The 26,975-nt window shown below is 34.1% G+C and overlaps 3 protein-coding genes across 5 annotated transcripts; 2 read left to right on the top strand and 1 right to left on the bottom strand.

Annotated features, from left to right (window-relative positions):
• The first annotated feature begins 1,446 nt into the window (after positions 1 to 1,446).
• LOC133854461 (acyl-CoA-binding protein) lies at positions 1,447 to 3,998 on the top strand. The gene is made up of 4 exons (XM_062290686.1): positions 1,447 to 1,605; positions 2,831 to 2,948; positions 3,587 to 3,649; positions 3,746 to 3,998. Exons 1-4 carry the CDS (start codon positions 1,594 to 1,596, stop codon positions 3,823 to 3,825), a joined length of 273 nt encoding a protein of 90 aa, XP_062146670.1. The 5' UTR covers positions 1,447 to 1,593; the 3' UTR covers positions 3,826 to 3,998.
• A 4,007-nt stretch (positions 3,999 to 8,005) lies between these two features.
• Positions 8,006 to 14,011, bottom strand: LOC133854698 (uncharacterized). 3 transcript variants are annotated; one of them, XM_062290957.1, is made up of 4 exons: positions 13,285 to 14,011; positions 9,537 to 9,592; positions 9,252 to 9,444; positions 8,006 to 8,597 (listed from the first exon to the last, which is right to left on the bottom strand). In XM_062290957.1, exons 1-4 carry the CDS (start codon positions 13,900 to 13,902, stop codon positions 8,247 to 8,249), a joined length of 1,218 nt encoding a protein of 405 aa, XP_062146941.1. In that variant the 5' UTR covers positions 13,903 to 14,011; the 3' UTR covers positions 8,006 to 8,246. The 3 variants fall into 3 exon arrangements, with proteins under 3 accessions (XP_062146941.1, XP_062146940.1, XP_062146939.1); XM_062290956.1 differs by having other exon boundaries at positions 8,006 to 8,600; positions 9,252 to 9,441; positions 13,285 to 14,007; XM_062290955.1 differs by having other exon boundaries at positions 8,006 to 8,600; positions 13,285 to 14,005.
• A 9,551-nt stretch (positions 14,012 to 23,562) lies between these two features.
• Positions 23,563 to 24,379, top strand: LOC133854845 (NDR1/HIN1-like protein 12). Its single transcript, XM_062291114.1, has one exon. It carries the CDS (start codon positions 23,715 to 23,717, stop codon positions 24,327 to 24,329), a length of 615 nt encoding a protein of 204 aa, XP_062147098.1. The 5' UTR covers positions 23,563 to 23,714; the 3' UTR covers positions 24,330 to 24,379.
• The last annotated feature ends 2,596 nt before the right edge of the window (positions 24,380 to 26,975 follow it).

Raw genomic sequence — 26,975 nt, 5'->3', positions numbered from 1 at the left:
AAAAACAGATTTAATGATAAATTTTTTTTAAAAAAATTGTTAAAATTAATTGTACAAGAGTTATAGTGTACAACAATTATTTTTCTAATTCTATTACCATCTACGAGTCCTAATTCGCATAGGAATATGAATCATAACAAAAAAAAAAAAAAAGAGATTTCGAGAACTAAAATGTTTGTTGTTCTTCAATATTTTGGTGTGCGTAGTTTAACGGGGTGTATATATTGCATACGTTGTCACGTTATTTAAATATAAAATCTAGTAATAAAATAGTCCTTCTCCATTTCAAATGTAATGAAAAAGATCGCATTCCCCATGTGGCAGGCCCTCTTTAGCACTTCCATATTTCCATGATATTGATCATGTGCATGTGGCTTGCATCAACTTTAAGTATTCCCCCTTCTCTTCTTTTCTTTTGGTAAGCATCTTTTTCGTGAAATATTATTCTTGTTGGTCCGCACATGTGTCTCACATAAGCTTTTACACACTCATTTTTATATTCACCTTTTTTTTTTTTTCTTTTTTTTCTCGGTAGGAGGCGTTTTTTGGAAAACTATGTTCTTTTTGGTGGTAGGGATTATGTTGTGTGACGAGTTCGAATCGTATTAAAGTACGAATATAAAAATATATAAATCAACCATAATCTGGTACATTTAAAAAACTATAAAGGATAACTTCACAAAAGGGTATCGAAGTATCAACCGTTTTGAAAAAAAAATACTGAACTTCTAAACGTCTCAAACTAGGGTATCTAAGTTTCCAAACGTCTCAATAAAAGGTAATCCGTTAGGATTTGCTGTTAAATCCTGTTAAAATTCTCAAAATATTCATATTTATTTTAAAAAAAAATTATAAATTTTTTTCAAAGATTTAGGTATGGGTATTTTTGCAAATTTCTTTAAATTATGACAAACACTTAAATCATAGCATTTTTTTTTGTTTTCCTAAAAAGATGGGTATTTTAAGAATTTTTTACAATTTAACAACAAATCTTAATGGATTATCTTTTATTGAGACGTTTGAAAACTTAAATACTCTAATTTAAGATGTTTAAAAGTTTAATACCAACTGTCGATATTTCGATACCGTTTCGAGAAGTTACCCCAAATTACAAGCCATATCTAGAACTAGAAGAATTTTTAGGGGTATTTTTCCATAATTTTAGGGCGTAGGGGGCATGAATAATGATAGTTGTACACCAAGTGTACAACAAATGTACAACACTCTTTCACAAGGGGTGGCCCCCACACACTGTGGAGCTCACCCCTTAAAAAAGGGTGTTGTGCATTTGTTGTACACTTGGTGTACAACTATCACTCCCCAGGGCATATGCTTTTTGTGGCAAAACTTTTGGGGAGGGCCCAGGGGTCCACCGTCCACCTCTGCAATTAGGTATTTATTTAAATGGAAAAGGAAAAAAAAAATAATGAGTGACAGATAAGGTACCTGAGCTGAGACTAGCAGGAACAGGACCACACGGCTCCGCATTATATAAACACCCAGCAGTGAGAGGCCCAAACATGAACATTGAACCCACGGCATTGACAGATTCTCCATTTGCGTTTTCGTGATTATCTAGAAGCAGAAAATCAAATGGGGTTGAAGGTATGCCCGAATCATCTCTCCTTTATATAAGAATGCATGTTTGATTACTACTATTTCTTTTCTTTTTTTTAATCGCTACACCAGATTGATTATATTATTCTTTTCGCGCTTAATTTTGTCCGGGAAATCTCACTTTTGATGTTTTTTTTAGCTCAGATCTGTTCTTTTGTTGGAAATTATTGCCCTAAAGAACTTTCCGGGCCAGTTTGTTCTTGGGCATAGATGAATTTGCAAAATTATCAAACTTTTATTTTTTGTTTTTTTTTTTTTATATTATATATACTGGTTGAATTAGATTCAATTTGGCCCATTGAATGATAGCAATGAGTGTTGGTAGGGATTGGTGCAGATCTGGATGTTATCACTGACACGTAAATCCTAAGTACTAAAAATCTGCGTTTTTAAAAACGCAGATCCAATTTTAAAATCGCAATTTAGCTTTTTAAATTGTGTGCACCCAATGCAATTTGAAAACACATTTTTCTTCATTTTCAAAAAATTGCACTTCTAAACGATACATGTTTGATTTGATTTAAAATCATATTTTAGTCTGTTAAATTGCAATGCCAAATGAACTCTTAAATTGTTTTTTTTTAAACATCATTCTTTTTTACATTATCAAGGCTCTCTAGGGATCTACTGCAACGTTTTGTATGCACTTAGGAGGGTTTGTTGGCCTGTTGCAGATTCATTACAATTGTGTAATTTTAGTGAGGTAAACTGTATAATTTAGCTGATGATGCCTCCCAGATCTGCAATTGGTTTGATTTGATCTTCTGCTCGACTTGTCAATTGGATGTGGTGGTAGCCTTGAAATTATATGGAATTTCTCAAGGCAAATTTGCAGAAGTGAATATTATCTCTTTCCAAAAAACAGTTTTTAGAGAACCCCCCAGTGTGCTACTAGTAAATCTGCTCCATTGGATATCAGACTTGGAGCTTGGATGTCAGAAAGAGATTGTTTATGCATAGTAAACTACATTAGCATGTAGGCAAGGAGTAGCCTCTTCTTGATTGCTTTAGGTTTAGGAACAATAAATTGGTATCCACTCTTTGAATTTCAGGTTTTTCATTATTCTCGGCATCATTAGTGGGTGGACTTCTTTTTTAGGATTTGATTAGTTCTTGCTTTTTGGTCCAAAAATTCAGAAAAATGCATGAGAATAACCCCATTTGTCATGCATCTAAATGTGTTAACAGTCCGACTGCGCTGGATTTGTTGCAGGAGGAGTTTGAGGATCATTCTGAGAAAGCCAAGACCCTGCCAGAGACAACGACAAATGAAAACAAGCTTATACTCTATGGGCTATTCAAGCAAGCCACTGTTGGTCCAGTGAACACCAGTAAGCATCTGGCTCAAATTACATGCTCATTTTAACTTCTTTTCTGTCTTTATTTTCCTGCTTCTCCATAGACAAAAAGTTATTTTTGACAAAGTTGTTAGGCTATGTGGAGCCTGGTTTGCACCCAACCCGGTTCGACGTTGGAAGCCAACAGTTTAAATGGATTTTTTTTTTTTTTTTTTCTGAGACCTGTCCATTAGCGCTCCGGCTTTTCGATGTTGGAAGCGCTACAATTTAAATGGATTTTTTCTGAGGCTTAGTCAATAGAGTGGAGTTTTGACCTGTTTCGGACCCTCGGGGAAAATTTCCTGACCCATTTCGGTGTTTTGACCCAATTGAGGGTTTTGTGTTGTATTAATGTCTCCTTGTATTGTTTCTCAAGAAATAGTGAAACCTCTCTGCAACTTAGTGGACGTAACCCTTAAGTGGTGAATCACGTAAATCTTTGTATTTGTGATTGCTTGTTTTCCTTTCTTATTTTTCGCTTTTCATTGAATCTGGGAAATAGGATTTATTTCCTAACAAAAGTGACTCCCAACATAGCAGTAAAAGCAAGACACATAAGCGGATCTCAACAAGTTATTGAAAATTGTTTCTCTCTAAGAATTAAGTTCATGGCTTTTGTATCTGATTTGCAGGCCGTCCTGGAATGTTTAACATGAGGGACAGAGCAAAGTGGGATGCGTGGAAGGCTGTTGAAGGTAATGTTTTTTGATCAGTTAGAACAACAAGGTTTTGCTCTTTGTCGTACTGTGGTAGATATAAGAAATTATCCGACTGTTTTTCTGATCTGCCAGGGAAATCCAAGGACGAAGCAATGAGTGATTATATAACCAAAGTGAAACAGTTGCGGGAAGAAGCTTCGGCATCTGCTTGATTCAGTCTTCTTGTTGATGCCTGATGCCATTTGGTTGTGTTTTTAAAACTTGAATTGAAAATAATCATCTGTAGCTTTCGAACCCTTGATGTGTTATATCTGAATGGCGTGGAAGTCCTTATGGCAAACTGTATTCGTATTAAATATGTTAAGTTTCTTCTGATTATAAACTAGACTACTAGAGTTGGCCGAAATTCTTTTAACTCGTTGAGATTAGATTACGTTTGGTACGTGAAATGACTATTTTATTATAAAGATAAATAATTTTTATTAGAGAATGTGGAATGAAATAGCATTACAATAATCATTCTTATGACTCACAAGGGAATGATTATTTCTTAAATTCAATAAATTGAAGAAATTTTATTTCTCTCAATACGAGAGGAATAGTCATTTCTTATGTATGTAGATGGGTATTTCAAGTTTTAGATTATTATCATGTGCTCTAACACTAAGGTTATTCTATTTTATCTTCTAATAAATTTATTTTATTTTATTATTTTTTTTTTCTAATGAAATTGTCATTCCGCGTACCAAATGTAATGTAAGCTTAATTCGTCTTACGTCATGTTTGCCCAGTAGAATCTAAACCTGAATCAATTCTGTGTTGTGGTTTAATTGCTTTTTCTACTATTATGAAAGGGAATTTCCTTGTGGATCCTCTGAAAGTTATTATAGTGCAAATCTATAAACTCTGGGCATCATGTATCGATTAGGCCAGTTTGTTTTGGTGTAAAATGTATTTTTCAGCTAAAATTATCTATTAGTTTGCAATCTTGAAATTATTCTAGAAAACATATTTTTTGGCGTTTGACTCATATGAAAAATTACTAAATATTTGTTATATTTTCATATAATCATATTAACCTATAAATAACAATTTTCATTGACAATATATAATGTTATTATAAAATCAACCTAAAAAATATTTTTAATTAAACAATACATTTATTAACTAATGATAATAAATAAATAAATAAATAATTCATAAATGTAATAACCTATAAGAGAAATTTTATTTGTCAAACTTTTATCTCACTCTCATCCTATTGAATTGAAGTGACAATACTCATGTTTTTTTTTTTTTTTTTTTTTTTAAACAAGGGCGGATGTTATAGAAAAAATAGGCATTGTCATGTTAACTCAGTGGGATGAGGATATGATAAATAGCGGGATCCAACCTTGTTAAAGAAATTCCTACGAATACCGTTAGAAAAGGGTTATTAAATAAGAATTTAGGGCTGACTGGCTGTTCGAGCGGTAACATTGGACTTAATGGAGATAAGGACAAAAACATTAAATGAAGTAATCCCCTCATTTAATGTGAATCCTGATAATTGATGACTTGCCATCATTACCCTAAGAAAGCAAGTACAACAGTGAGAAATGATTGAACTTTTACCCTCAATTTATCTTCCAGATATGAGACGGGATATCAAGAGCAATGTCGGATTTCAATCACCCAATTGACTTAGTGGGAAAGAATTAATTAAGAAATAAAAGCATTCTCAGGCCATAAATGAAAGTATGGAAATACAAATAGTATGCAAAACATATGAGTCAAAGTAGGTACACAAGGTGAACAACTTCAATCTATCTTTTTTTTAAAGAAAAAACTCTCATTCTCTCTCTCTCTCTCTCTCTCTCTCTCTCTCTATTTTCTTTTTCTTTCTAATGCCCTTAGAATTCATACTGACTTGACCATCGGAGGAGGTGTCGCCGGGACAATCCCGTTGTACCTTTGCCTTTCAGGTTCTTCACGGAAACCCAATTCAATAACTTCTTATTCCAAGTTACTAGCAGCTCGATTCAACCTGAGACCGACACGTCATCGTGAAAATTTTGGCATCAACAAACCTATTAATCATATAATTTTAAATTGGGAGAGCCTTAAATAACATCCAACACATTAATCAGCTTTATAAGATTAGTGAGTTTTCTTTTGTAAAAATTAGTTAGTTGTTGTAAGAGGTTGTAACTGAGTATGTTTAGGTCTGTTTAGGGTAGTTGGCTAATTAAGCCTATTTGGAGATTGTAAAGCATGAAGAATTCACTCAGAAATGTAATTCCTTTCTTAGAGGTTGGGCACCTCGAATCAGCCTATCGACTTGAATTGAAGTCATTTCAATACAATCATTTATTCAATTTCCATTACAAATACAACAAAATATATATATATATGGGGAGGGGAAAAGGGAAAATAACAACAGAAGAAAACACAAAAAAGGGTTGGCAACCTAAATAACAACCCCTAAACAACTAGAAATCGGAGCCAAAAACAAGAAATAAAGAAACAAGCGGAAAACAAGAAACAAACAAATAAATCATTAGTGATGGATTCTAGCCACTTTCATTGGATCCCAGCGATGGTGGCCAGAATCTAGTGGCAATGGCTAAATTCTGGCCAGTTTCGTCGAAATTTGAGTTAGCCGGATTCTCGCGAAAGTGGCCGAAATCCGGCACAAATGGACAAAATTTTGGCAAACTGACCGGATTCCAGCAAATTTAGGCAGAATCTGGTCCACCAAAATCCGACGACGGTGGCCGAACGTCGCCAGATTCCCGTCTGTTTTGCTGAACTCTGGGTTGCTGGATTTCGACAATCGGATATTGAAATTCGGAGACCTTCGGTAGTAGATTCAAGCTACCAACAAACCTCAATGTCCAACAGTGGCGGATTTCCATAAACGTGCCAATAAGAATAAAGAGTTCAAATCCTTAAAAATCAAAGACTTTTACGGTCAAACTGAAAATGATTTTCGTTGACCATTATTTTTAGTTTACCAAAGAACATAAAATATAAAAATTAATTTATTCCTAAACAATCCGAGCATAAGATAGTAGCCAAATTTTAAGTTTTTTCCTTGAGAATTATGCATGTCAAAATGGTCTCTCTTTTCCAAAAAAGTTTAATCAAATCTTTTACCCTTATGCTGTCTATGGGAGTGTGATGTGACAATTTTTCCACTAATCCCCTCTCCCCTATTCCAATCTGTGCTAGAGTTTTATGTTTGGACCTTTTTCTTTTGAAATTGTCACTTCATTGAAAAAAGTACCACGTTAAACCCATTCTTTAGTTACTCCAATAAACGATGCCAAGAGGCAAGAGAAAACAAGCAAAATAATACTCTTTGACGAACACAAAAACCCAATTCAACAAGAAAAATTTAGGGACGAATTTAAAATTTGGATGAATTTTCAAGTACGAAACATATGTTTTAACAAAAAAAAAAATTTGGATGAATTTTGTAGGGTTATTGTGAATTCCACAAATCTAATAATAATTTTAAAAAGTGAGAAAATAAGACTATGAGAGGAAATAAATCATTTCTCCCATCAATACCTTTCAAAAAGAAATCTGATATTTTTTAGGGTTAAATACCCTACACACCCATGTGGTTTGCAAACTTTATTTTTTGCTCTCTGAATTTTAATTTTTATTATAGCTGGTACCTGTGGTATAGAAAAAGATAAAAATGGTACCTCCGTCCATTTTTCCATCCAAAACTGACGGAAATCCACGTTAGCACCACGTGACACCATTCAAAATGAGCAATTTTGTATTTAACCCTATTTTTTAATTCCCTTGTTGGCTATGGAGCTTCATCGCTAATTAAATAATGAAATTTAATAGAATGCTCTACAATTGTCATACAATTAAAATAATGTAGAAGTAAAAACCATTCTTTAATTTATTTTATTTTAAATGTTGATCCAAAGACTGATCTTCATTGTCACATCATCAAGTTAGATTAAAATTCTCTACAATTTCTTTAGATTATCAAATTACGTAATTTTGACCGTTTATAAGCATCGAAATGTTTAAAAAATGCTACTTATTAAAAATGTGGCATATTACAATTGAAAACCGAGATATTTTCATCAGATTCTTGTTCTTTATATTGTAAAAAAATTTTAAACAAAAAACTGTCTTTTAATTTTATAAAGAAGAAATGTCTCTCTTTTGAGAAGAAAATTCTTTCTGACAGCATCAATATCATATCACATTTTTGTTATGTAGTATTTTTCAAGTGTTTCGATGCCTAAAAATGGCCATAATCATGTAATTTGAGAATTTACAATTTATTTAAAATTGTAAGGAATCTTGATCCCATCAAGTTGAATGTTCAGAGAAAAAAACTGAAACATAGATCAATAGTTCTCAATGTATCCTGTTGGCAGTATCAAAAAATAATAATAAAAAATAAATTAAAAAATAAAATTGGAACGTGACTCTCTTCTGACTATTTCAATTATGTGTTGGCTACATTATGAAATTGAAGATCTAGCTAGCACTACATTAAGATGCTACCATAAAACAGAGTGGAACCAAATCATTTACATTAGACATCTAACTGTCACTTTATAGGTTATAGATCATTTGATACCAAAAGAGCATATATTTCAGTAGAGGATCGATTCTATTGAACAAAAGGATATCTAGAAATATAATATTCTCTTACACGAGAAGCGCCATCTCTTGCCACAATCCCTTCAAGATCTCCTATGATTCTGGCCAACCATATCTCCAAATTTCTCTGGATTTCCTTCAAGTTGTTTCTAATGGAGTCCAAAGATCTCCTTGTGGTCAGTTTGGCCTGGCTCCCCAGCTCCTCCCCATAATAACTCTTCCCAACTTCACTTTGTAAAGCCATCAGCTTCTGTCCAGTTTCTGATGCACGCTGCTGAAGTCTAAGTCCTTCAAGTAAAAACTCTGTTTGCCTTTGCATTCGAAACTCTGGACTGACGGTTGGTTCACAGGGATCACTAGCCTGCTGTCAAAATCAGAAAAATAAACTCTAAGCAACATAACCTACAACCGATCCACCATAATTAGAATTTCACATATAAAACATACTGATGAAAATTTTCAATTTCTGATTGTTCATAGATCTAATTGACTGGAGAAGAGAACAGATGTTACAGGATACTAGTCACAGGACTTTCAAAAAATTTCTAGATCTAGAGCCAGAATACTAGTCACAGGACTTTCATCAGGAACCCCTTATTAAGTTTCCAAAATTTTGGGCCTCAACAGCAAATGTTTGATATACTCTTCCACATCAAGATACAAACTTCTATATAACTACTGAGTAGTTGCATTGCATAGGATTTTGGCTTCAATTCTTTGACCAGGGTAAAAGGGCACATTCTTTTAGCTCCAATTGGTCACCATAACGAGCAGGACCACCCACATGCATATAGTTTCCATGGACCATGAAACCAATGGGTCCCACATCTTAATTGGAGAAATAGGAACTAAAAGCACTGAAGCAGCACGGCCTTTTATATTCGAGGAAAAAAGTGTTTTAAGATGATGCTTCATTTTAAGATATATGGTATCTAAAAGCATTAAATGATGATTGGGACTACTCATGATCATATGAAAGCATAAAAGCAATAAACCAGTAGCAGTTGAGCATTACCATTCTTCGGCATAGATCATCAATCTTCCCTGCAAGTGCTTGATATCGTTTTGCCTGCTTCCTCATTAGAGATGGTAATTTTGATTCCTCACTCTTACCAACTTTTACCAAATTCAGTAGTTCCTGTTCAAGTAATTTTAGTTTAGAGGAAACTCCTGTTGCTTCACCATCTAGCTTCCAAGGGGATTCCCTTCTAGGAAAGAAAAATGTGTTGCCCTTTTGTTAGTTGTAGAGTATTGACAATACGTACTTCAGAAATTATTGTATAGATTTTTTTAAATTTACCTTGGTACAAAATGCTTCCTATGATACAAGGATTCCAGGGATTCATACTGTACATCCTGCAAGATAAAATTTTTAAACTTAGATCCATAAGAAATACCTTCATTTTCCTTACAAACAGGCTTTAATATGTCAGTCACAAAGTCAAATTCCTTACCAATTTTGTCAAGCTTAGGACAATGGGCAAAGAAAATGGTTGATGTTCCTCAATAACAGAGTTGACTAAACTGAATCACTTTTTCTTTTTGCTATCTATAATCTTGATAATTTTAACTGATAAATGGTCAAATAAAACCACACAGAATGGATAGTTGCCAATTAAGTTTTAAGACCCAAATAGTTCATATGTTTATTAATTCTATGGGACACAGCATCATCAGAACGGGTTTCTGCCACGGGACAACATAGGCATGCTTATGGCAAGTGCACAAAGGTGCCATGTTTCAATAACCCCCGAGGAGCAGTTAAAAGGATGGAGGCAAAGAAGATAGAAAACAAAAGGTTGAAACAAAGAAATGAAAGAGGGAAATAAAATATCTATTAATTTCACAAAACTATAACAGTCTATTATATCAATTACTAGTGAAGATCAATTTGGTATTGATTTTATTACTGCCAAAAGTAGAATATCCGGACTGAAAATGACAAGGGTAGATGCCAGTATGCAAATTCTCTGTTAGTGATAAAGACAACAGACCAGTATCTTATAAGGATAAGATGCGTATCTTTATTTTTAGTACAGATTTACCAATACAATTAATAGCTTTAGAGTTACGGATTGATGTATTCCTTTTACTCTGATAATATATGCTTTAGGTGGCGACCTGTCCTGTCCAATCAACAACATTAAACAAGGTAATGTAAGAAGATGATGCCCTAAGTGGCAAGCAACAAAAAACTAGCACCCTAGCAGCTGATTTTGAGAATGGTGCCACTAAGAATCAACATGCTTTCAGATTATTGTTAAGGAAAACAAAGGCTCAGACAGATAGGCAGTTGTTTTAGTGGTCCACTACCAAAGGCTATCTTATGGACCCCATATGAGGTTTAATGAATGCTTTAATTTGTGGTTGGAGGAAACTAAACCTTCTTGATCAATATACAAGCAGAACATCCACAAACATTTTCCATCTTTTTTTCTGCCAGGTTGTGCATATTCTCCAAGTGTAAGGAACAGGTCTGTGATTCCTAACACAAGGAGTCTTCTAAAATCTGTGATCTTACCCAAAAAAAAAAAAAAAATATGACACTACTAGCGAACTGATGTCCAAAGCAGAGGCACTAATTTAAGAAATTGGACTTCATTTTCAGATCAAAACAACTAATATATCATGCAAAGATTATGATCGATTCAAATAATGTTTTTTCAGCATATTTATGATGTAACTTTTAATTCAAATAAGGTTTCTAAATGTCATAACTTAATCAAGCAAGAATATTATATCAATAAGTACTTGCATATCATGCACTTTCTTAAAATTTTTCAACAGTTTGTAGTTCTCTAAAATCTATTCCAGAAACAAAAAGCAAGATCTGATTGCTAAAAAAAATTATTAGAAAACAAAGGAATTTGAACCCATAGGACATCGCCACTATTCCTTCAATAACAAACAAAAACATTCACTGTTTCTACTTCTCTCTGGTTGTAACCAGCAATCAAAGTTTGAAAAGAGAAATCCACAGTCCTAGTTTATGTGATTTTCCCTCCATTTCTCAGCAACCAAACAGCATATTAGAAAAGAAGATGAAGAAGAAATTTGGGCCGATGATGTTAACGTAAAATAAAGAAACTTTGTACTACAGATATTGTACTACAGATAGAACCCAAAATTCTGAAGTTTTGGGTTGTTTGATGATCAAAAATAGGTTTGTAGTCTTAAAGAACAAATATATAATAATAATAATAATAATAATAATAATTAAAAAAAAAAATCAGCAACTAAAGCTGAGCTTGGGCTTTTGAAATCATTCTGAAAGCTATACAAGCCAACCCTCAAGGTTGATTTTTCAGCTGAATTGCTCAAGGAGCCAGTCTTGAGCAACGGTAGACTTGGGTTAGGCTTGATCACTTGCTAGGCAATTCAATCATGTCTGGTCGATTTCAAAATAGCTTCTGGACAACATCCATTGTTAGCTTGTCTTAGTAACATTAATCGCTCTTAGACAATATACATTATTAGCAATTTATGCCCCTGCAAAAACAAAATCGATAACATTATATATATCCTCCAATTAATACTCACAAGAAAGCACGACTTCTGGAGGTAAGATACTAAAAAAGCTCCAATTCAAAATGCTCGTAAACAAGGGAGCCCCAAGTTAAGCTTGTCAACTCAAGCACTAGCTAGCCTTTAAGTTTCCAACTGTTGAGCCTAACTCTAAATTAGACTTTCTTTTCCAATCAGGAATAGATCCAATTTAGCTAGACCTTCAAGCACTAGCTAGCCTTTAAGTTTCCAACTGTTGAGCCTAACTCTAAATTAGACTTTCTTTCCAACTAGCTAGCCTTTAAGTTTCCAACTGTTGAGCCTAACTATAAATTAGACTTTCTTTTCAATCAGGAATAGATCCTATAGCAAAGAAGGTCTGCCTTACCACAAACATTTTGTCAATCGAGAAGAGTAGCGCTGCTATACAGAGAATTCATGCCAATAGTAACTTCATGCATGTACACAAACACTTCTATCTCTTTCCAATCAGCATGTTACTGTGTAAAGATGGGTGGCAAATTGGATAGTATATGATGACAATTACTATATAGAAGAGTGGGAGCCTACAAATTTTATTATAGAACATTGACTGAATAACCTAATGTGAGGATGACTTCTACATCCTTCATAAAGTTGAGAATGGATTATGATGCAGAAACTGGTGGGGTTGGCTTAGAACAGCATTCGCAGTAGTACCTAAGCAATATCTTCGTAAACCTCAATCAAAGGGCCAATCCATGGAAAATGGTTTTCTTAGAACAGGATTCACGGTAGCACCGAAGCAATACACCATCAAAAGAACTACTTATTTAAAAACTTTCAATATTAGACCTGGTAATTTCAAGGTTTAATCATTCCTAAGATCATGATAGTAACTCAACTTCTTGATTTTTTTTTTTTTTTTTTTTTTTTTTTTTTTTTTTTTTTAATTTTTATTTTTTATGAATAATAATCTATCAGAAAGAACAGCTCACGTACACGAAGAGTAGAGTATACAAAAGAAGCAACAACCCTATTGGGGTAGAAAGTGAACAAGATCTTACAAGATTAGAGTAATATTTTTCCTTTTGTTTTTTGCCAGTCATCTCTATCTACAGATACATCCTCCATCAGATGATCGTCAGTTATATACTCCACCCTCTTTATCCATTTTCTTTATGATCTTCACTTTTTCTACTTGGTGCTTTTATCTTTAACTAGAGACTTCTTTATCCTATCCCAGTCCCATCCATCAGTTTTCACTACACAAAATCGAACCATCTTAGATTACTTTTTCTCATCTACTACTCAACAAAGACAGTGGCTACTTTCTTAAGAATGCAGTGAATCTGAAACTACTCTTCCTCATGTTTCCCACTCATGCAGCATATTTCATTTGGATGTAAATCGTTTTTTTCGATAATATAGGCCCTTTCCAAGGCTAATCTTTTTCCTCAATTGGCGAAGCAAACAAAATCGTCCTCAATTTCCACTTCTCTCCGGTCTTAATCACTTCCAGAATTCTAATTTATAATAGAATACCTAGAAAAGAAGAAGAATACCTGGCAGAGACTAGCTCTTTCCGCCCAAAACTTGGAAGCCGAGGACGCGACCAACTCCGAATCGAAGCCATTGTTGTGCTGCTGATGTGAGTCCACACCGGCACCACCATAAACAACATTCGCATCACCCGAACTTTCTTCCTCGTCCTCACCAAACTCGTGACGAGCACCCCTGGCGGTCCTGGAGATGAAGCTAATCATCTCGTCCCTCTCGGCCACCTCCCTCTCCAGCTCCTCCACGCGCGCCTTGTAGTCGGCCTCCCTCTTCTCCAGCTCCACCATCCTCTCCCCTAGCTCCTGGATCCGCTGCAGCATCCGCCTCTCCTCCGCCTGCCACGCGTTCCTGTGGCTGGCGAAGATCTCCACCACCCGCGCGTTGGCCTTGGAGTCCTCCTTTCTCCGGAACTTCATCTGCCTCAGCTGCTCCTCCGCTTGCAAGAGCCTCCAGGAGAGGTCGCGGGCTCGGGTTTCCAGGGCCGGAACTAGAGACAGTGCTTTCCTGGGAAGCAATGCCAGCGAGACTGAGAAGGTCAGGCCAAGGTAGGTACACACAAGCTTCTTCACTTCCTCTTGTTGTCCTTGTTCTTCTTCTTCCTCTTCTTCTTCTTTTTCCGCCATTACTGCTTTCGCCTTTCGACCTTTTTAGGGGGTCTTTCTGTTCTGCTGTGACTCTGAGTTTGCCTTGGAGTTGGAGTACCTTTTCTTTGTGGGGGGTAGCCTTTCCGGGTATGGGAATTACGGAAATGGGTCTTGCCAGTTCTTTTGTGGACGCTGACAGACTTTATAACAAAGGGAGGATGCTTTCGACATTTTGCTTTTTCTTGAGAGTGGTTCTTAAATGTTGTCTATCTATCTCATTCGTTGACTTTTTTTTTTTTTTTTTAAATAAAAAAAAGGAATAAAAATTAAATTGCGCAATCACTTATCCAGTCAAGTCAATTTCATAAGTAATTTCTCATAATTACCTACTAAATTCTCTTAAATTCAGACAAATAATTATAGAGAATATTGATCACTAATCCTCTTGAGATCGTTTATCACGTTCATTTCATATTGATTGATGTATTTTAAGCTATTAATATTAAAATTATTTAAGTCATTTCACATTAGCTAATTTAAAATAAGCGTGAAAATGTGGAAAATAACATTATCTAATAATAATTTAATTTAAAAATTATTATTATATTAAAATTCAATAATAATTTATCAAATATCTAATGATAATTTTAAAAGTCATATTTATTTTAGAATGATTTAAGAATAATATGAGTCATTCTTTTAGCATTTATATTACTTCAAAAATAAACATATCTAATAAAACTTCCCCAATAAGATAAAAATTTAGGTAGTTTAAAAGAGATGCATATTTATTTTCTCGAGGGCAGGTAGGTTTTGCAATTCACCTATTTTAAGCTGTCGAAATTTATTGTATTATTCGAACACCCTAATAATAAGGATAAATTCTTTGTAAAAGCAACTTCAATGGGAAGCTTTGCCCATTAGGGAGAAAAAAAAATTGTCCAAGAATATCCAACCTTTGAAATCAGCCACACCTATTTGGTAATCCACTTTTGTTCATGAATACCTCAAGTTCCAATTGTAAATCTAGATGCAGTGTCATTTAAGCTTTCATTGTTGGGTGCTTCCTTCACCGGACATTATGGTTGTACTCTTTTTAGACAGTTCTGATCAAGTCATTGTCAGTGCTCATCTTCTTATTGTGGTAGACAAGTCTGTTTGTTGTTTTAATAAATATTTTAGACAAATTCGCATATGAATTGCCCCTTCAAACTGCTGATTTAAGCAGCTCCCTTCTTGGCTGATGGGTCAAGAATCCAATACCCCGGGACATGCATTTGGTCCATAATTCAAGGGCGGAGCAAAAAATTCTTATGGACAAGACTAAATTTTTATTTCTTACTTCATAATTTTTATTTTTTACTTAATTTTTTTTTTCCTTTTTTGAAATTGAAAGGAGACCATAACCTATACCGCACGTCCCGATCCATTCTAAGAAAATTTTAAGATTTTTTTTTTATTTTTTTATTATGAACTAAAGCTTCCTAATCAAACACTTCAAACTACACTCCAGTTAAAACTGGAATCAATGTTTCAACAATCCTCTTGGTTGCTAGAATAGCAGCAAACCAGTAATGTCAAGCTCAATACAAAGCAACACCAACAATTACAAACAAAGAACAACAATACACAATGAAAATGACAAAGTAGAGCTCCAGACCAACACAGAACGGAGCAAAAAACCAAAGAAACAAATCAGCGACAGTAAACCATTTAAACTGAAAATTTGGTCATCACTCTGACTCTAACCTCCCACCGAATTTAGGTTGTCTCACTTTTTTTTTTAAAATTTTTGTTGCATTTGCTTAGAAAAATAAAGAAGAAAGAAAAAAAAAATTTAAAAAAAAAAAGGGGATAATTTTGTTTTTAGCAAGAGACAAGTGGCCCGAGAGAGAGGGAGAGACACAGATGGAAGGCATTGGCAGAAACGAATGAATGAATGCATGCAGGGGGATCAGGTTAATTCCCTGAATGACAGATGTCACACTCTGAGCGGATGATTTTGTGATGTCGTGGAGGTGACCCACCGAAACAGTTTTCCTAAAAAAAAACTAAACAAAAATAGGCATTTTTATCATAAAAAGATGGTTCAATTTTAGCTATTTTCAGTGTGAAATGATTACCGACCTTTTTCAATTTTTGTCTGTCTCTCCCTCCCTCTCTCTCTCTGTCTCTCTCTCTCTCTCTCTCTCAGTACGTTAAGCAACATCACATCCCGATTGCAACCATTCCAAAAAGATGATCTATCTTTTTGGATACTTTATCTCACCATAATGGTGTTACACATATGGTTCACAAATGACTCTTTCACATTTTTTTTAATTTTTTTTTTTTATATATTTTCGTATAATTAAGTTTTAAATTTATTATTAAATTTTTGAGGCTTAACATAAATTTCATAAATTTAAAAATAGATTAAAAATTAAGATGTCTAAAAAATGTGCAACAATTATTTCTTTATACGATTCACATTATAACTATCTTTTCTTTTTGGATACTTCAATTTGCCTTCTATTTTTATTTTTATTTTTATTTTTTTGGCATGTGTGCAAATAATTAGTAAAGCTTGTCATTTATTTGACATATTTTCTACTTATTTAATTGTTATTGTATCATATTGATTTGGTTGTATTGAGCTTATTATTGGATAGATAGAAGTTTTCTACAATTCACATATAAGATTGACACGTGACATTTAAGCATGTGAGAAGCACGTTTTTTTTTTTTTTATTAATGCTATTAAAAGTGTGTTTGAGATTGCGATTTTAAACCAAATTGCAAAACATGAATCGTTTAGGAACTCCATTTTTAAAAATTACAATTTGAAAATGTAAAAAATTTGTTTTTTCAAATCGCAGGTAAAATTATGTTTTTTTGAAAACGCAGAATTTTAAAGGCTAATTTGCGATTTTAAAGGTTAAATCATGATTTTGCCAAACACTTAACTGCATTTTTAAAAATCACTTTTTTCAAATCGCACATTTTTAAGTGTTCGTTTGGGGTTGCGATTTCAAAAAGTGCAATTTAAAAATAGCGATTTTAAAATGTGTAATTTAAAAAAGTGATTTTTAAAAATGCAGTTAAGCGTTTGACAAAATCGCAGTTTTGCTTTAAAATCGATTTTAAAATAGTGCGTTTTTAAAAAAACACCATATTGCTTGTGATTTGAATAAGCACTTTTCTGCTTTTTCAAATCGTAATTTTTTTACAAACGCAGTTTTCAAACGGTTCATTTTCTTCGATTTGGTTTAAAATCGCATTTTTTCTCTACGAAATCGCAATCTCAAATGCACCCTAAATCGTACTTTTTATAATCGCAAACTCAAACGAACCCTAAAAAAAATGTAAGAAATATATGCTATTTAAATAACATGTGCTTCTTATATGTCAAGGGACACATGTCAATCATATATGTGGATTGTATAAATTTTCCTATAAACCAATTTTTGGGAAATTTCTATCCTTATTGGATTGTCCAACTATTTTAAGTGTTTTGTTTTGATGTTTTCTTTCTCCTCCCTACTCTATCTATGAATTGTTCCAAAAAAAAAAAAAAAAACTTTACCTTTTCGCTTTGGAGAATGCTATAGTTACTTAAAGTTTTACAAAAAGAGCCTTACAAACTGGCGTGGACTCCCATATGAAATAAATACTAAAATAATTAAAGACAAACTCCAATAAATAGAGACGAAAATGCCCTTCACCATCTTCGATTGAACACCAATGAAAGAGAAAAATTCAATCTTACTCTTCACCTTCTTTGGCAAATTTACCGGCGAAGCACCGGAAACCCACACACATCGGCCGACCACCCCGTCGCGATGTGGTACCCCGACCTCGACATCAGGCTTCGCAGGTGAATATGCCAAACGGGAAAGCCTGTAACGACCCGCTTTTTACAAAAGAGCGTAAGTGATTATATCTGGATAATCACGTGTCGTTAACCATTCAGAGTTGATAAAATCTAGCAGCGGAAAAATAAAATACGAATATCTTTTTTTTTTTTAAACATTACCGATAGGGACACTTCCCTTTCAACACACATAGAGCTTTATTTGAAATACCTCAACTTACATTAAAATAATAATAAAAGGTCTTACAAATAAATACACACAAAAGCAATAACATAAGGGCCACTACGGCTCACGTCCTATATAATAGTAGTCATATTACAAATCATAAAATGAAGCATAAGATGTCTAGAAAGTACATAAAATAAAACCTAATAACGACATGGAAGATAAACTGTTCAGCAAGTCTATCATAAAAAAAGGAGACTTTAGACAGTCTCATCTATGAAACTAGAATCATCATAAGGCTCCTGATAATCCTGATACTCGTCAGTGTCTGTGCCTGCACAGTCATCTATGAGAAGGTGGTTATAACCACAATCCCATAGTTCCATAAGTGAGCTAACTGTCATTCAACAACATCATGATTTATGCGTTATTTTAAAGAACAGATATGACATAATGATGTGGTGATAGTTTTTCATGCAAAGTTTAACAGTTTATATAGTGATTACACTCCTCTCTTGTAAGGGCCGTTCCCCCGATCAGCGTCTTTCTAGAGGCCGTTCCCTCCTCTCCATTACATTTTAATTAACTTGTTTTCGCACTATCGGAGACCTCCCTCCTCTAGTACTTTGAAAGCCGTTCCAATCAATATGATTATTATTATTTCCGGTTCAAGCCCATCTCTATCATGAACCTTTGGGAGACGTTGTGCCCAATATTAATAGGTTGATTATTAACAGTATGCAATAATCAATCACACGCATCTAATTAAAATAAAACACAAACACAACACTATTGAAATCCAATGCTACCCTCAGTAAGTATAAAAATACTTACAGCCCTTTTGTGCTGTCTCAATTCATCATCTGCATCAAATACATCCACATGTGCATACTAGGTCAATATCATTACTTCTAGGAACTCATGCCTAAACATGAACTCCAAAGTCACATACATACATAAATAGAAGCAATCATCATGACTAGAATCCAACATGTTAATTTTCAAACATTAATACCATAATCCATATTTCCATAAAAATACTAAAACTCCAAACAAGACCTAATCATTTCTAGGGAGCATCAATCCAATTACCAAACCAATTAACAAAACATATTAACTCTAACAATTATCATATATTAAAGAACTCACAGTAAAACAGCATACTCAATTTCCATAACACTCGATCTCTAAAACAATGCATTACATGATCAAACTAGATAACCCAACAACAATGCTCTATATTTATTTCCTCATAAATTATAGAGCTCATGTACATAATATTCAAGCTTATAATCAAACCTATAACTATAATCAATATCTAACTTTAAGCCTCTCTAACATTATCTAGACACTGTAATCATGACGTACAAATTAATTTAGTTATAATGTCAAATATTTCATATTGGTAATATTCTTTTGTATTTTTAAAATACTTATTTTCATAAGGATCGTTTTATCAATACTTATATAATTATAGCACAATTATGTATTTTTCCATTTACATAAATATTATAATAATATTTTCTTAATAGACATCAATATAAGTAATTATTATATTTACTATAACTTTGTTCCTTATTTGAATTGACAGAAAATCATATATATATATATATATATATAAAGTATAGTTTGGTATTTGATATATATATATTTATATATGCATGTACTGAATATATATATATATATAGAAGGGTTCGGGTGGTATGGGCTTACGAGGTTCTGGTTCCGGGTTGCTGCTGGGTCTGCTCCAGAGTCGGATTGTTTGGGTCTGCTACGGGTTCGGCTGGGTCACGGGTTTTCTGGGTTAACGGGCTGCGGATTCGAGCCTCTGAGTTCCGCCGGAGCCCCTCCATCGTCGGACTTTCAGCCTCATTTGCCGATCATGGAGGATCGGTTCTCTTACTCGCCGGATTTCCATGGGTCGTTCGGGTCTTCTCCGGTTCACTACTTCTCCCAGCATCTTTCTCACGACAAATCCTTCTTTCTCTCTCAAATTCTGCTTCTCCCCCTCTCAATTTCTGCTTCTCTCTTCTCTCACTCTCTGGCTCCCACTCTCTGTGTCTCACTGAGTGTCTGTGATCGGCGAGAAATAGGAGGATAAAAGAATAAAGAAAGGAAAAGAAGAAGAAGGAAGATGCTGATAGATAAAAAGAGGAAAGAACAAAATAATAATTAAATAAAAGAGGCAGACAAGAAAAAAAGAGAAGATGCTGAAAGTAAAAAGCATTTATTATTATATTATATATTTTCATAAGTGGTTGGTGTTGGACCATTCCACGCACTTGTTGTCTTTCCTAATTGCAAGCACAACTTGCAATTGTATAAATATATATATTACAACAAGTGTATGGTGATGCTGAGTGGGGAAAGAATGAGCTGAATTTTAAACTACAAGGTGGTGAGTAGTAGGAGCTGGAAATCATGTTGTCTGGATAAGGGTCTAATTAAAACGTAGTGGAGAACGGCTGAATTGTTTATTTAGTAGAAATAATACCTCCAAATTATACATAAAGAATAATTGCCAAATAATATATCGTACATTTATGAAAATAAGGCTAATTAATCTAATGGTAAATTATCTGTCTATTTTATTAACTCAGTAATTCTTTTGGTGATAAAATAATTATCAGTTTTATTAAAACACAGTTCTTCAAATCAATTGCAAATATTTATAAAACAATTGAAAATAATCATTTTTATTCTTTAACGTTTTCCATATATGCTTTAAAAACTGGGGCGCTACAAAGCCTGCCAGAAACCCACACACACCGGCACAACCCTAGTGGAAGCCCAACCAACCCACCTCTCTCTGACACTCTCTCTCCAGTAGATATCTTCGCCTGTCCATGAGTCCATTTCTCTCGAGTGTTGGCCATCACTTTCTCCCCACTCACAGGCTGTCCAATGAGTTCGGCACTCTCTCTCTAGTAGATCTCATGGAGCTCGGCGATCCACCGAAGGCGAGGCTTCGGATTCGAGGTGAGGACCAAGCAAGCATCGCCGGGTAGGTTTGTCACGTCTAGGGCTACCTGGAACTTGCCATACCCAACGTCAAGCGTGAGCGACTGAATGGCCGAGTACATTCCCGAAGTCTGAAGCTCGGACAGAGATGGAAAGCTGGCGAGAGGGAAGAGAGAGAGAGAGAGTGCCGAAGACGAAGATAGAGACAAATGGGGCTGTAGATGTTTATTGGGGCTCATGAAGGGCATTTTTGTCTCTATTTTTACTGGAGTTTGTTTTGAATTATTTTAGCATTTATTCCATATGGACTCCACGTCAGTTTGTAAGTCTCTCTTTGTAAAAGTTTAAGTACATGTAACAAATTTTTTTTTTTTTGGCTTTATGTAGTCCTCTTTGTTGTGTTAGCCAGAGCAGAAATGAAAAAATAATAATAAAAAAAGGTCATTTGGTTATTTTCTAAATCTTTTTATCATCCATTTTCATAAGAAAATCCATTAAAGTTATTTAACCCCTTACCATATCCTTGCTTCCATTTCTTTCGGCTCTCGCTACAAAATGCATGACAAACTATCATAATAAGGAGAAATGTTACATACATTCTCAAATATTTACTATTTGATGTAATAGTAAAAATTACCATTAAATTTTGAATGAATTATTATTAAATTTTAGATCTAATGATAATTTTTACCGACACACCAAAAATTGTGCATTTTTATAAGAGTGTATGAGTAGGAGTGATAGTGTGTGTAGCATTTATCTACTATAAGAGCATTCACATCCAACTAAAAGTTAATTTAACTAGCATGTAGTAAAGAATCACAAAAAAAGAAATCTACATCTCACTCTAAGCCATATATATATATATCATTTTTTTCTCCTCCTAAATGGATTTATAATTTTGTAAAGAAGTAATAAAATAAAAATAAAGAAAAATATTTAAATGAATTAAAAAAAATATTTAGAAAGTGAAATGTAGGGTGCTTTTAAAAAATGGGTTGTTAAAAAAAAAGATTTTTTTCTAGCTAAAATTTAAGGACTCGTTTGGGTGTGCGATTATTTTTATTATATTCTACAATTTTGTATTATATTCGAAATTGAGAATACAAAGATAACTTGTTTTTTGAAATTATGTTTGGATGATTTAAAAAATCTGAGACAAAATTTAAAAGAAAATTAAATAAAATATAATAAAAAAACAATTATTACCCAAACATGTGCTTAAAAAATGGGACGCGAATGCTCTTAATATTATAGGAATGATTTTCCTTAGGTGGGCTTCCAATTTGGGTTTCAAATCTACATTTAAATAACAGGCCCAATGGCCACGAACGGCGAGTCTTTCTTGCGGGCTGGCTATTAAAGTTTAAGTTTTTTGGGTTCAAGCATCTTTTTGTTTGTGATTGGAAAAGATGATGTAATGGGTCAATCAAACTCAGAGAATTGAGTATTGTGAGATTTTTAAAAACAATGAGAAATATGTTAAAACAAATGAAATATATCTAGAGTGTTTGCGTAAAATAAAAAAAAAATGTAAATTTTGATAGGATTTAACGTAAAATTTTAATGTAATGTTGAAATTGAAAAAAAATTGAAAGATAAATACCCTAAATTGAAAATTTTTAAAGTTTGGGTATCTTTTTTAAAAAATGATGACTTTTTTTTTTTTTCCAAAGTGATGAAAGATTAGGGATTATAACTTAATGCTCCGTTTGTTTCGGTGTAAAATGGTTTCTGAAAAATGATTTCTGCATTTTTTGGTATTTGGTAGGGGTGAAAATACTAGTCAACGGAAAAATAATTTTCGTTTGACAAAAAATACTTAGTAAATTTCGAAAAATGATTTACGCTTTTAAAAACGTAAATTATTTTCCTCAGACGGCAGACGCATTTGACCCTCTTTTAGCAGTCAACCTTCACGTTCAAGCAGTTGACCACCACTAGAATCCGGCCAACCCAGATTCCGACGAAATTGTCCGAATTTCGGCCTTTAACTCAGAATCTGACAACAGAAGTTGAAATCCGGTGAAAGTTGTCAGAATCCTGTCAATCAGTGATGGAATCTCGTCACCGGTGATTTTTATATTAGTTTACATTAATATTTCTATGTTGTGAATAAAAAATTAATTTTCATAAGTTAATATGATTGAATGAAAATATAAAAAATATTTGTGATTTTTCGTACATGTCAAACACCTAAAAATGTTTTCGATAAAAAATATTTTTATTAAAAAATGACTTCTCTAAAACCATTTTACGATAAAAATTATTTTACATCGAAATAAATAGATCACATAAAATTTAGCCCGTGCCACTTAAAAGCACGTGTCAATGGCCTGGTATAGATCATTACTGCATTAAGGACCTTACTTACACCACTCATACCTTATTTGACAATATACAATTAAATGCATTTATATAAAGAAAAGTTGTAAATATTGTGATCTTAATTAATTCAAACCCTTCATATTTAGTTGGAAAAAAGGAACAAATAACTAGTGACCCTGTGGTTGGATTCTTAGCTAGCAAGCAAGCAAGCAACATGGTGGCTTGTCGGAAAAATTGCAATGCCTAATCAATATCCATTCATAAACAAAAAGGAGGCAAAAGTAATTAACAATGCAAGTTTGGTATTTTTGCTTTCTAAGAGAAAAGAAAAGCAGCTTAAGATTCCTAAACAGAAGCCACAAGATCGATCATGCTTTAGAAGTAGGAAAAGAACAAGAATTTGAAGATACCAAAACCTTCCCCACCAATTACACCCAAGAACCCCCCCCCATCTTATTCTTTACCTTAAACACAAAACATTAAATAGGAAATACAATCGTTGCCATTCTCGCCGAATGTTGTCGCTCCCCGAGCACCAACCACATGCAGCCAACTACTCGCAAAAAAAAGCTACATGATCCGCGCAAACCCACCAACCCCCTCATTTGGGCCGCAGCCATAATCTGCGCCGTCATAGCTGTGGTAGTGATAGTCGTCGGCATCGTCGTGTTTGTTGGGTACATGGCCATACATCCAAGGGTGCCTTTCATCTCCGTCACGTTCGCCCATCTCGACACCATACAATATAATCAAGCCGGCCAACTTGAAACCCAGGTGACCGTTGTTCTGACGGCGGAGAATGATAACGCAAAAGCCCATTCGAGTTTTTCCGACACCAGCTTCATTCTCAGCTTTCAGGGGCTTCAGATCGCGAAACTTGTCGCCGAGCCGTTTGATGTGAGGAAAAATAGTTCCACCCATTTTAATTATGTGGTTCAATCGTCTCAAATACCGTTGGACCCTACTCGGATGGAGGAAGTCGACCTGTCGTTGAAGCAGGATCAGATTACGTTCGATTTGAAAGGGAGCTCACGCGCTCGATGGAGAGTCGGGTTGGTTGGGTCGGTGAAGTTCGTCTGCCACCTGAATTGTCAGCTCCGGTTCCGTCCGTCGAACGGAACTTATATAAGATCACGTTGCAGCTCCAAATCTAAGTGACTTTTTCTCTTTTTCTTAATTTGTTGCTAATTAATGAACACAAATTGCTATCTCTCTCTGCCTGTCTGACAGTTGTTCAGGCTTCTTTTCTTTTTTCTTTCTAATTTTGGTATAGTGAAATAAATTCATCCAAAAATGTTAGAAACTTAATTCAAATTGTATACCGGAGAATTTCTTCGTAGAATAATAATAAAAAAAAAATATTGAAAAAATTAATGAATGATAAGTAATTAACCATGTAAAATTGTATTTAATTACCACTTGCCATAACTCATTAACGTAACTTAATTTGATTTTACATTTTCATTAAATGTAAAAATTAAAAGACCATTTATAAAAGAAAGTATTTAATAATTAATTTTTATTAAATAAAAAATTAGTGGCCGTGGAAGAGTCCCGGCACAACTTTAGCTCCAGTGCTCCACATATACCTTTCTTGCTTGCTTGATTGCTTTCTTTCTATCTTTACTTTTTCTGAGCATATGCGGAGATATACCATCCGGAAGCCTGCACTCAAATCAGCTTCCAAATATGGGCCAAAATAAAGCACCTTTTTCTTTCTGCCTCTTTTTTATTTTTTCAAATATATATATATTTGAGTGGTATTGTAGTCTTTTCACATCTATCTCGGTTACCTTTTGATGAAAATCCTAACAAGTCTTAAATTTGGAATAAGTCTAAATTCGGTCTTAAATTTATCAAAGTTAAAAAATTGAGGTCTTAGAGTCAAAATAGCAAAAAGCAGACAAAGTTGGTGACTTGATTTTCTTTTATCTTTTTTACAAAAAATGAAAAGAAAAAAAGAATACACTTTACCTTCCTGAAGTATTCACTCACACTTTACCTTCCTGAAGTATTCGCTCATTTGTGTTTTGACGTTCAATGTTCAAAAATTAGCGATAAACCCCCCAACGTTGGCAAATCATACCATCCGTCCATAATGTTCGTCTCTTTGGACGGAAACGAAGTCACGTGCAGCACACGTGACCTTATAAGGCTAAATCTCCCCATTTTCCCCTTCCATTCAACCTGCATGCCTTACCACCCTCTTAACACTAAGACCATTTATTTTCCCTATCAACAATCAAAAAACAGCATATACAGAGCTAGGGTTTTGAAAGTTTTGCTTCTATTATCAAGAATCATCTTACCGAAGATGGAACCGGAACCGTCGGGCACTCCTATTCCACAAGGAGTGGGGCAACATCTGCAACAAAGACACTCTGTTATTGCGAGCGTCCGACTTGTGTGTTAACCTCTTACACCGAACGAAATTTCGGTAAAAGGTTTTTAAAATTCGAGAATTACAAGGTAATTCACAAACTTACCTTCAGTGAATATTTTATGTTGGGTATTTTGAACATATGTGCTGGGTGTGTCGCAGATCTAGGTATTTTGGATACTATGTTCAATTTCCTAATTTCTTCTTAAGAAAAGAAATTGTTGTTGTTATAAAATGAAAAGGTTTTGTTGTGAAGTACGTAGCTTATTGTGCATCTCAATGTGTTCGGAATCTTGAAATCCTTGAGTTTTTGTTGTTAGAGTATCGATTTCGTATGTGTTAAAACCTTAGTTTTCATTCATGCTATAATTGTACACTAGTAAAAAGGTAAGGATATAAAAGCTCCTTGCATTAGATTGCAGAAATTTGCATTATTAGGAGGATGGGTTCATATTATTAGTGTGTACTTTTTTGGAGTTTTGCGGATAAATTGGGCGTATGATTTTTGGGAATGGGTTGATCCTATAATGTGTTCATATGGAAAGTGGGTGGTAACTTGTTTGCGGGAATAACATGTAAGTTTGATTCAAGAAGCTGAACGATGTCGTATAATGGTTGAAACTGAAGTTGCAAAGTTGAAGGTGAAGATGGAGATTGAAGAAATTGAACGATGTTATACAATGGTTGAAAGTGAAGCTGTGAAGGTGAAGATAAAGATGGAAATTGAAAATGCCGCATTTCATAAAGAAATCGAGATTGGGGAGATCAGTTACCAAGTAATGAAGAAGAATTAAAAGACAATAATTGCATGTACATGGATATTGATCGTGGTGTATCTGTTTACTGTTGGATCAACTTCAAAGGGTGTGTTTGATTGCCATATGGTGCCACCTCATATGACATTCAACTTGGAGCATGAAAATCCTTGTAGTTTCTCTTTTTGGTACTAGTTTTTAAGAGTTCAGTCAAAAGAAATGGAAAATTAAACTTATATGAAATTCAAAGAGTCCCCAAGAAGTATACGAACAGTAAGAAAAGTACTGGTCCTTAGTATAACTCATTTTACTCAAAAATCAATCAATTACAACAACCTAATAACGGTAACAAGGTAAACAATATATTCTACTAATATAACATCCATATGAAGAATATAAGTACATACACCGTATCATATGATGTAAGGAATGAGAAATTAGCGTCAACGAGGAGAAGTACTGAGGAAAACATTACAACGATAATGTTGTAATGAACATGTGTCGGCTTCCTATTGGGTGTGACGTGACTTACTAACGGAATCTGTTAACTTGATGGATGGAAAACATATTTAGGGATTGATTTGTAATTATAGTTTACTACGAAGATCCTCCATGAACTTTTTGAACCACAAGAAGTGATTTGTAATTTAGACCAATCCTAGGGACCAA

Source organism: Alnus glutinosa, chromosome 13 (assembly GCF_958979055.1).
Source record: "Alnus glutinosa chromosome 13, dhAlnGlut1.1, whole genome shotgun sequence".
NCBI classification, from domain to species: domain Eukaryota; kingdom Viridiplantae; phylum Streptophyta; class Magnoliopsida; order Fagales; family Betulaceae; genus Alnus; species Alnus glutinosa.
Note: the sequence above shows the minus strand (reverse complement) of the source record. Positions and strands in the feature narration are given on the sequence as shown.

Excerpts from the sequence above, each read along its gene's own strand:
- LOC133854845 (XM_062291114.1), top strand. The coding sequence starts at position 23,715 with ATGCAGCCAACTACTCGCAAAAAAAAGCTACATGATCCGCGCAAACCC.
- LOC133854461 (XM_062290686.1), top strand. Across the intron at positions 2,949-3,586 it reads TGTTGGTCCAGTGAACACCA|GCCGTCCTGGAATGTTTAAC; the intron begins GTAAGCATCTGG and ends TCTGATTTGCAG. Across the intron at positions 3,650-3,745 it reads TGCGTGGAAGGCTGTTGAAG|GGAAATCCAAGGACGAAGCA; the intron begins GTAATGTTTTTT and ends CTGATCTGCCAG.
- LOC133854698 (XM_062290955.1), bottom strand. The coding sequence starts at position 13,902 with ATGGCGGAAAAAGAAGAAGAAGAGGAAGAAGAAGAACAAGGACAACAA. Across the intron at positions 9,593-13,284 it reads AAAGAGCTAGTCTCTGCCAG|GATGTACAGTATGAATCCCT; the intron begins GTATTCTTCTTC and ends TTTATCTTGCAG. Across the intron at positions 9,445-9,536 it reads AGGAAGCATTTTGTACCAAG|AAGGGAATCCCCTTGGAAGC; the intron begins GTAAATTTAAAA and ends TTTCTTTCCTAG.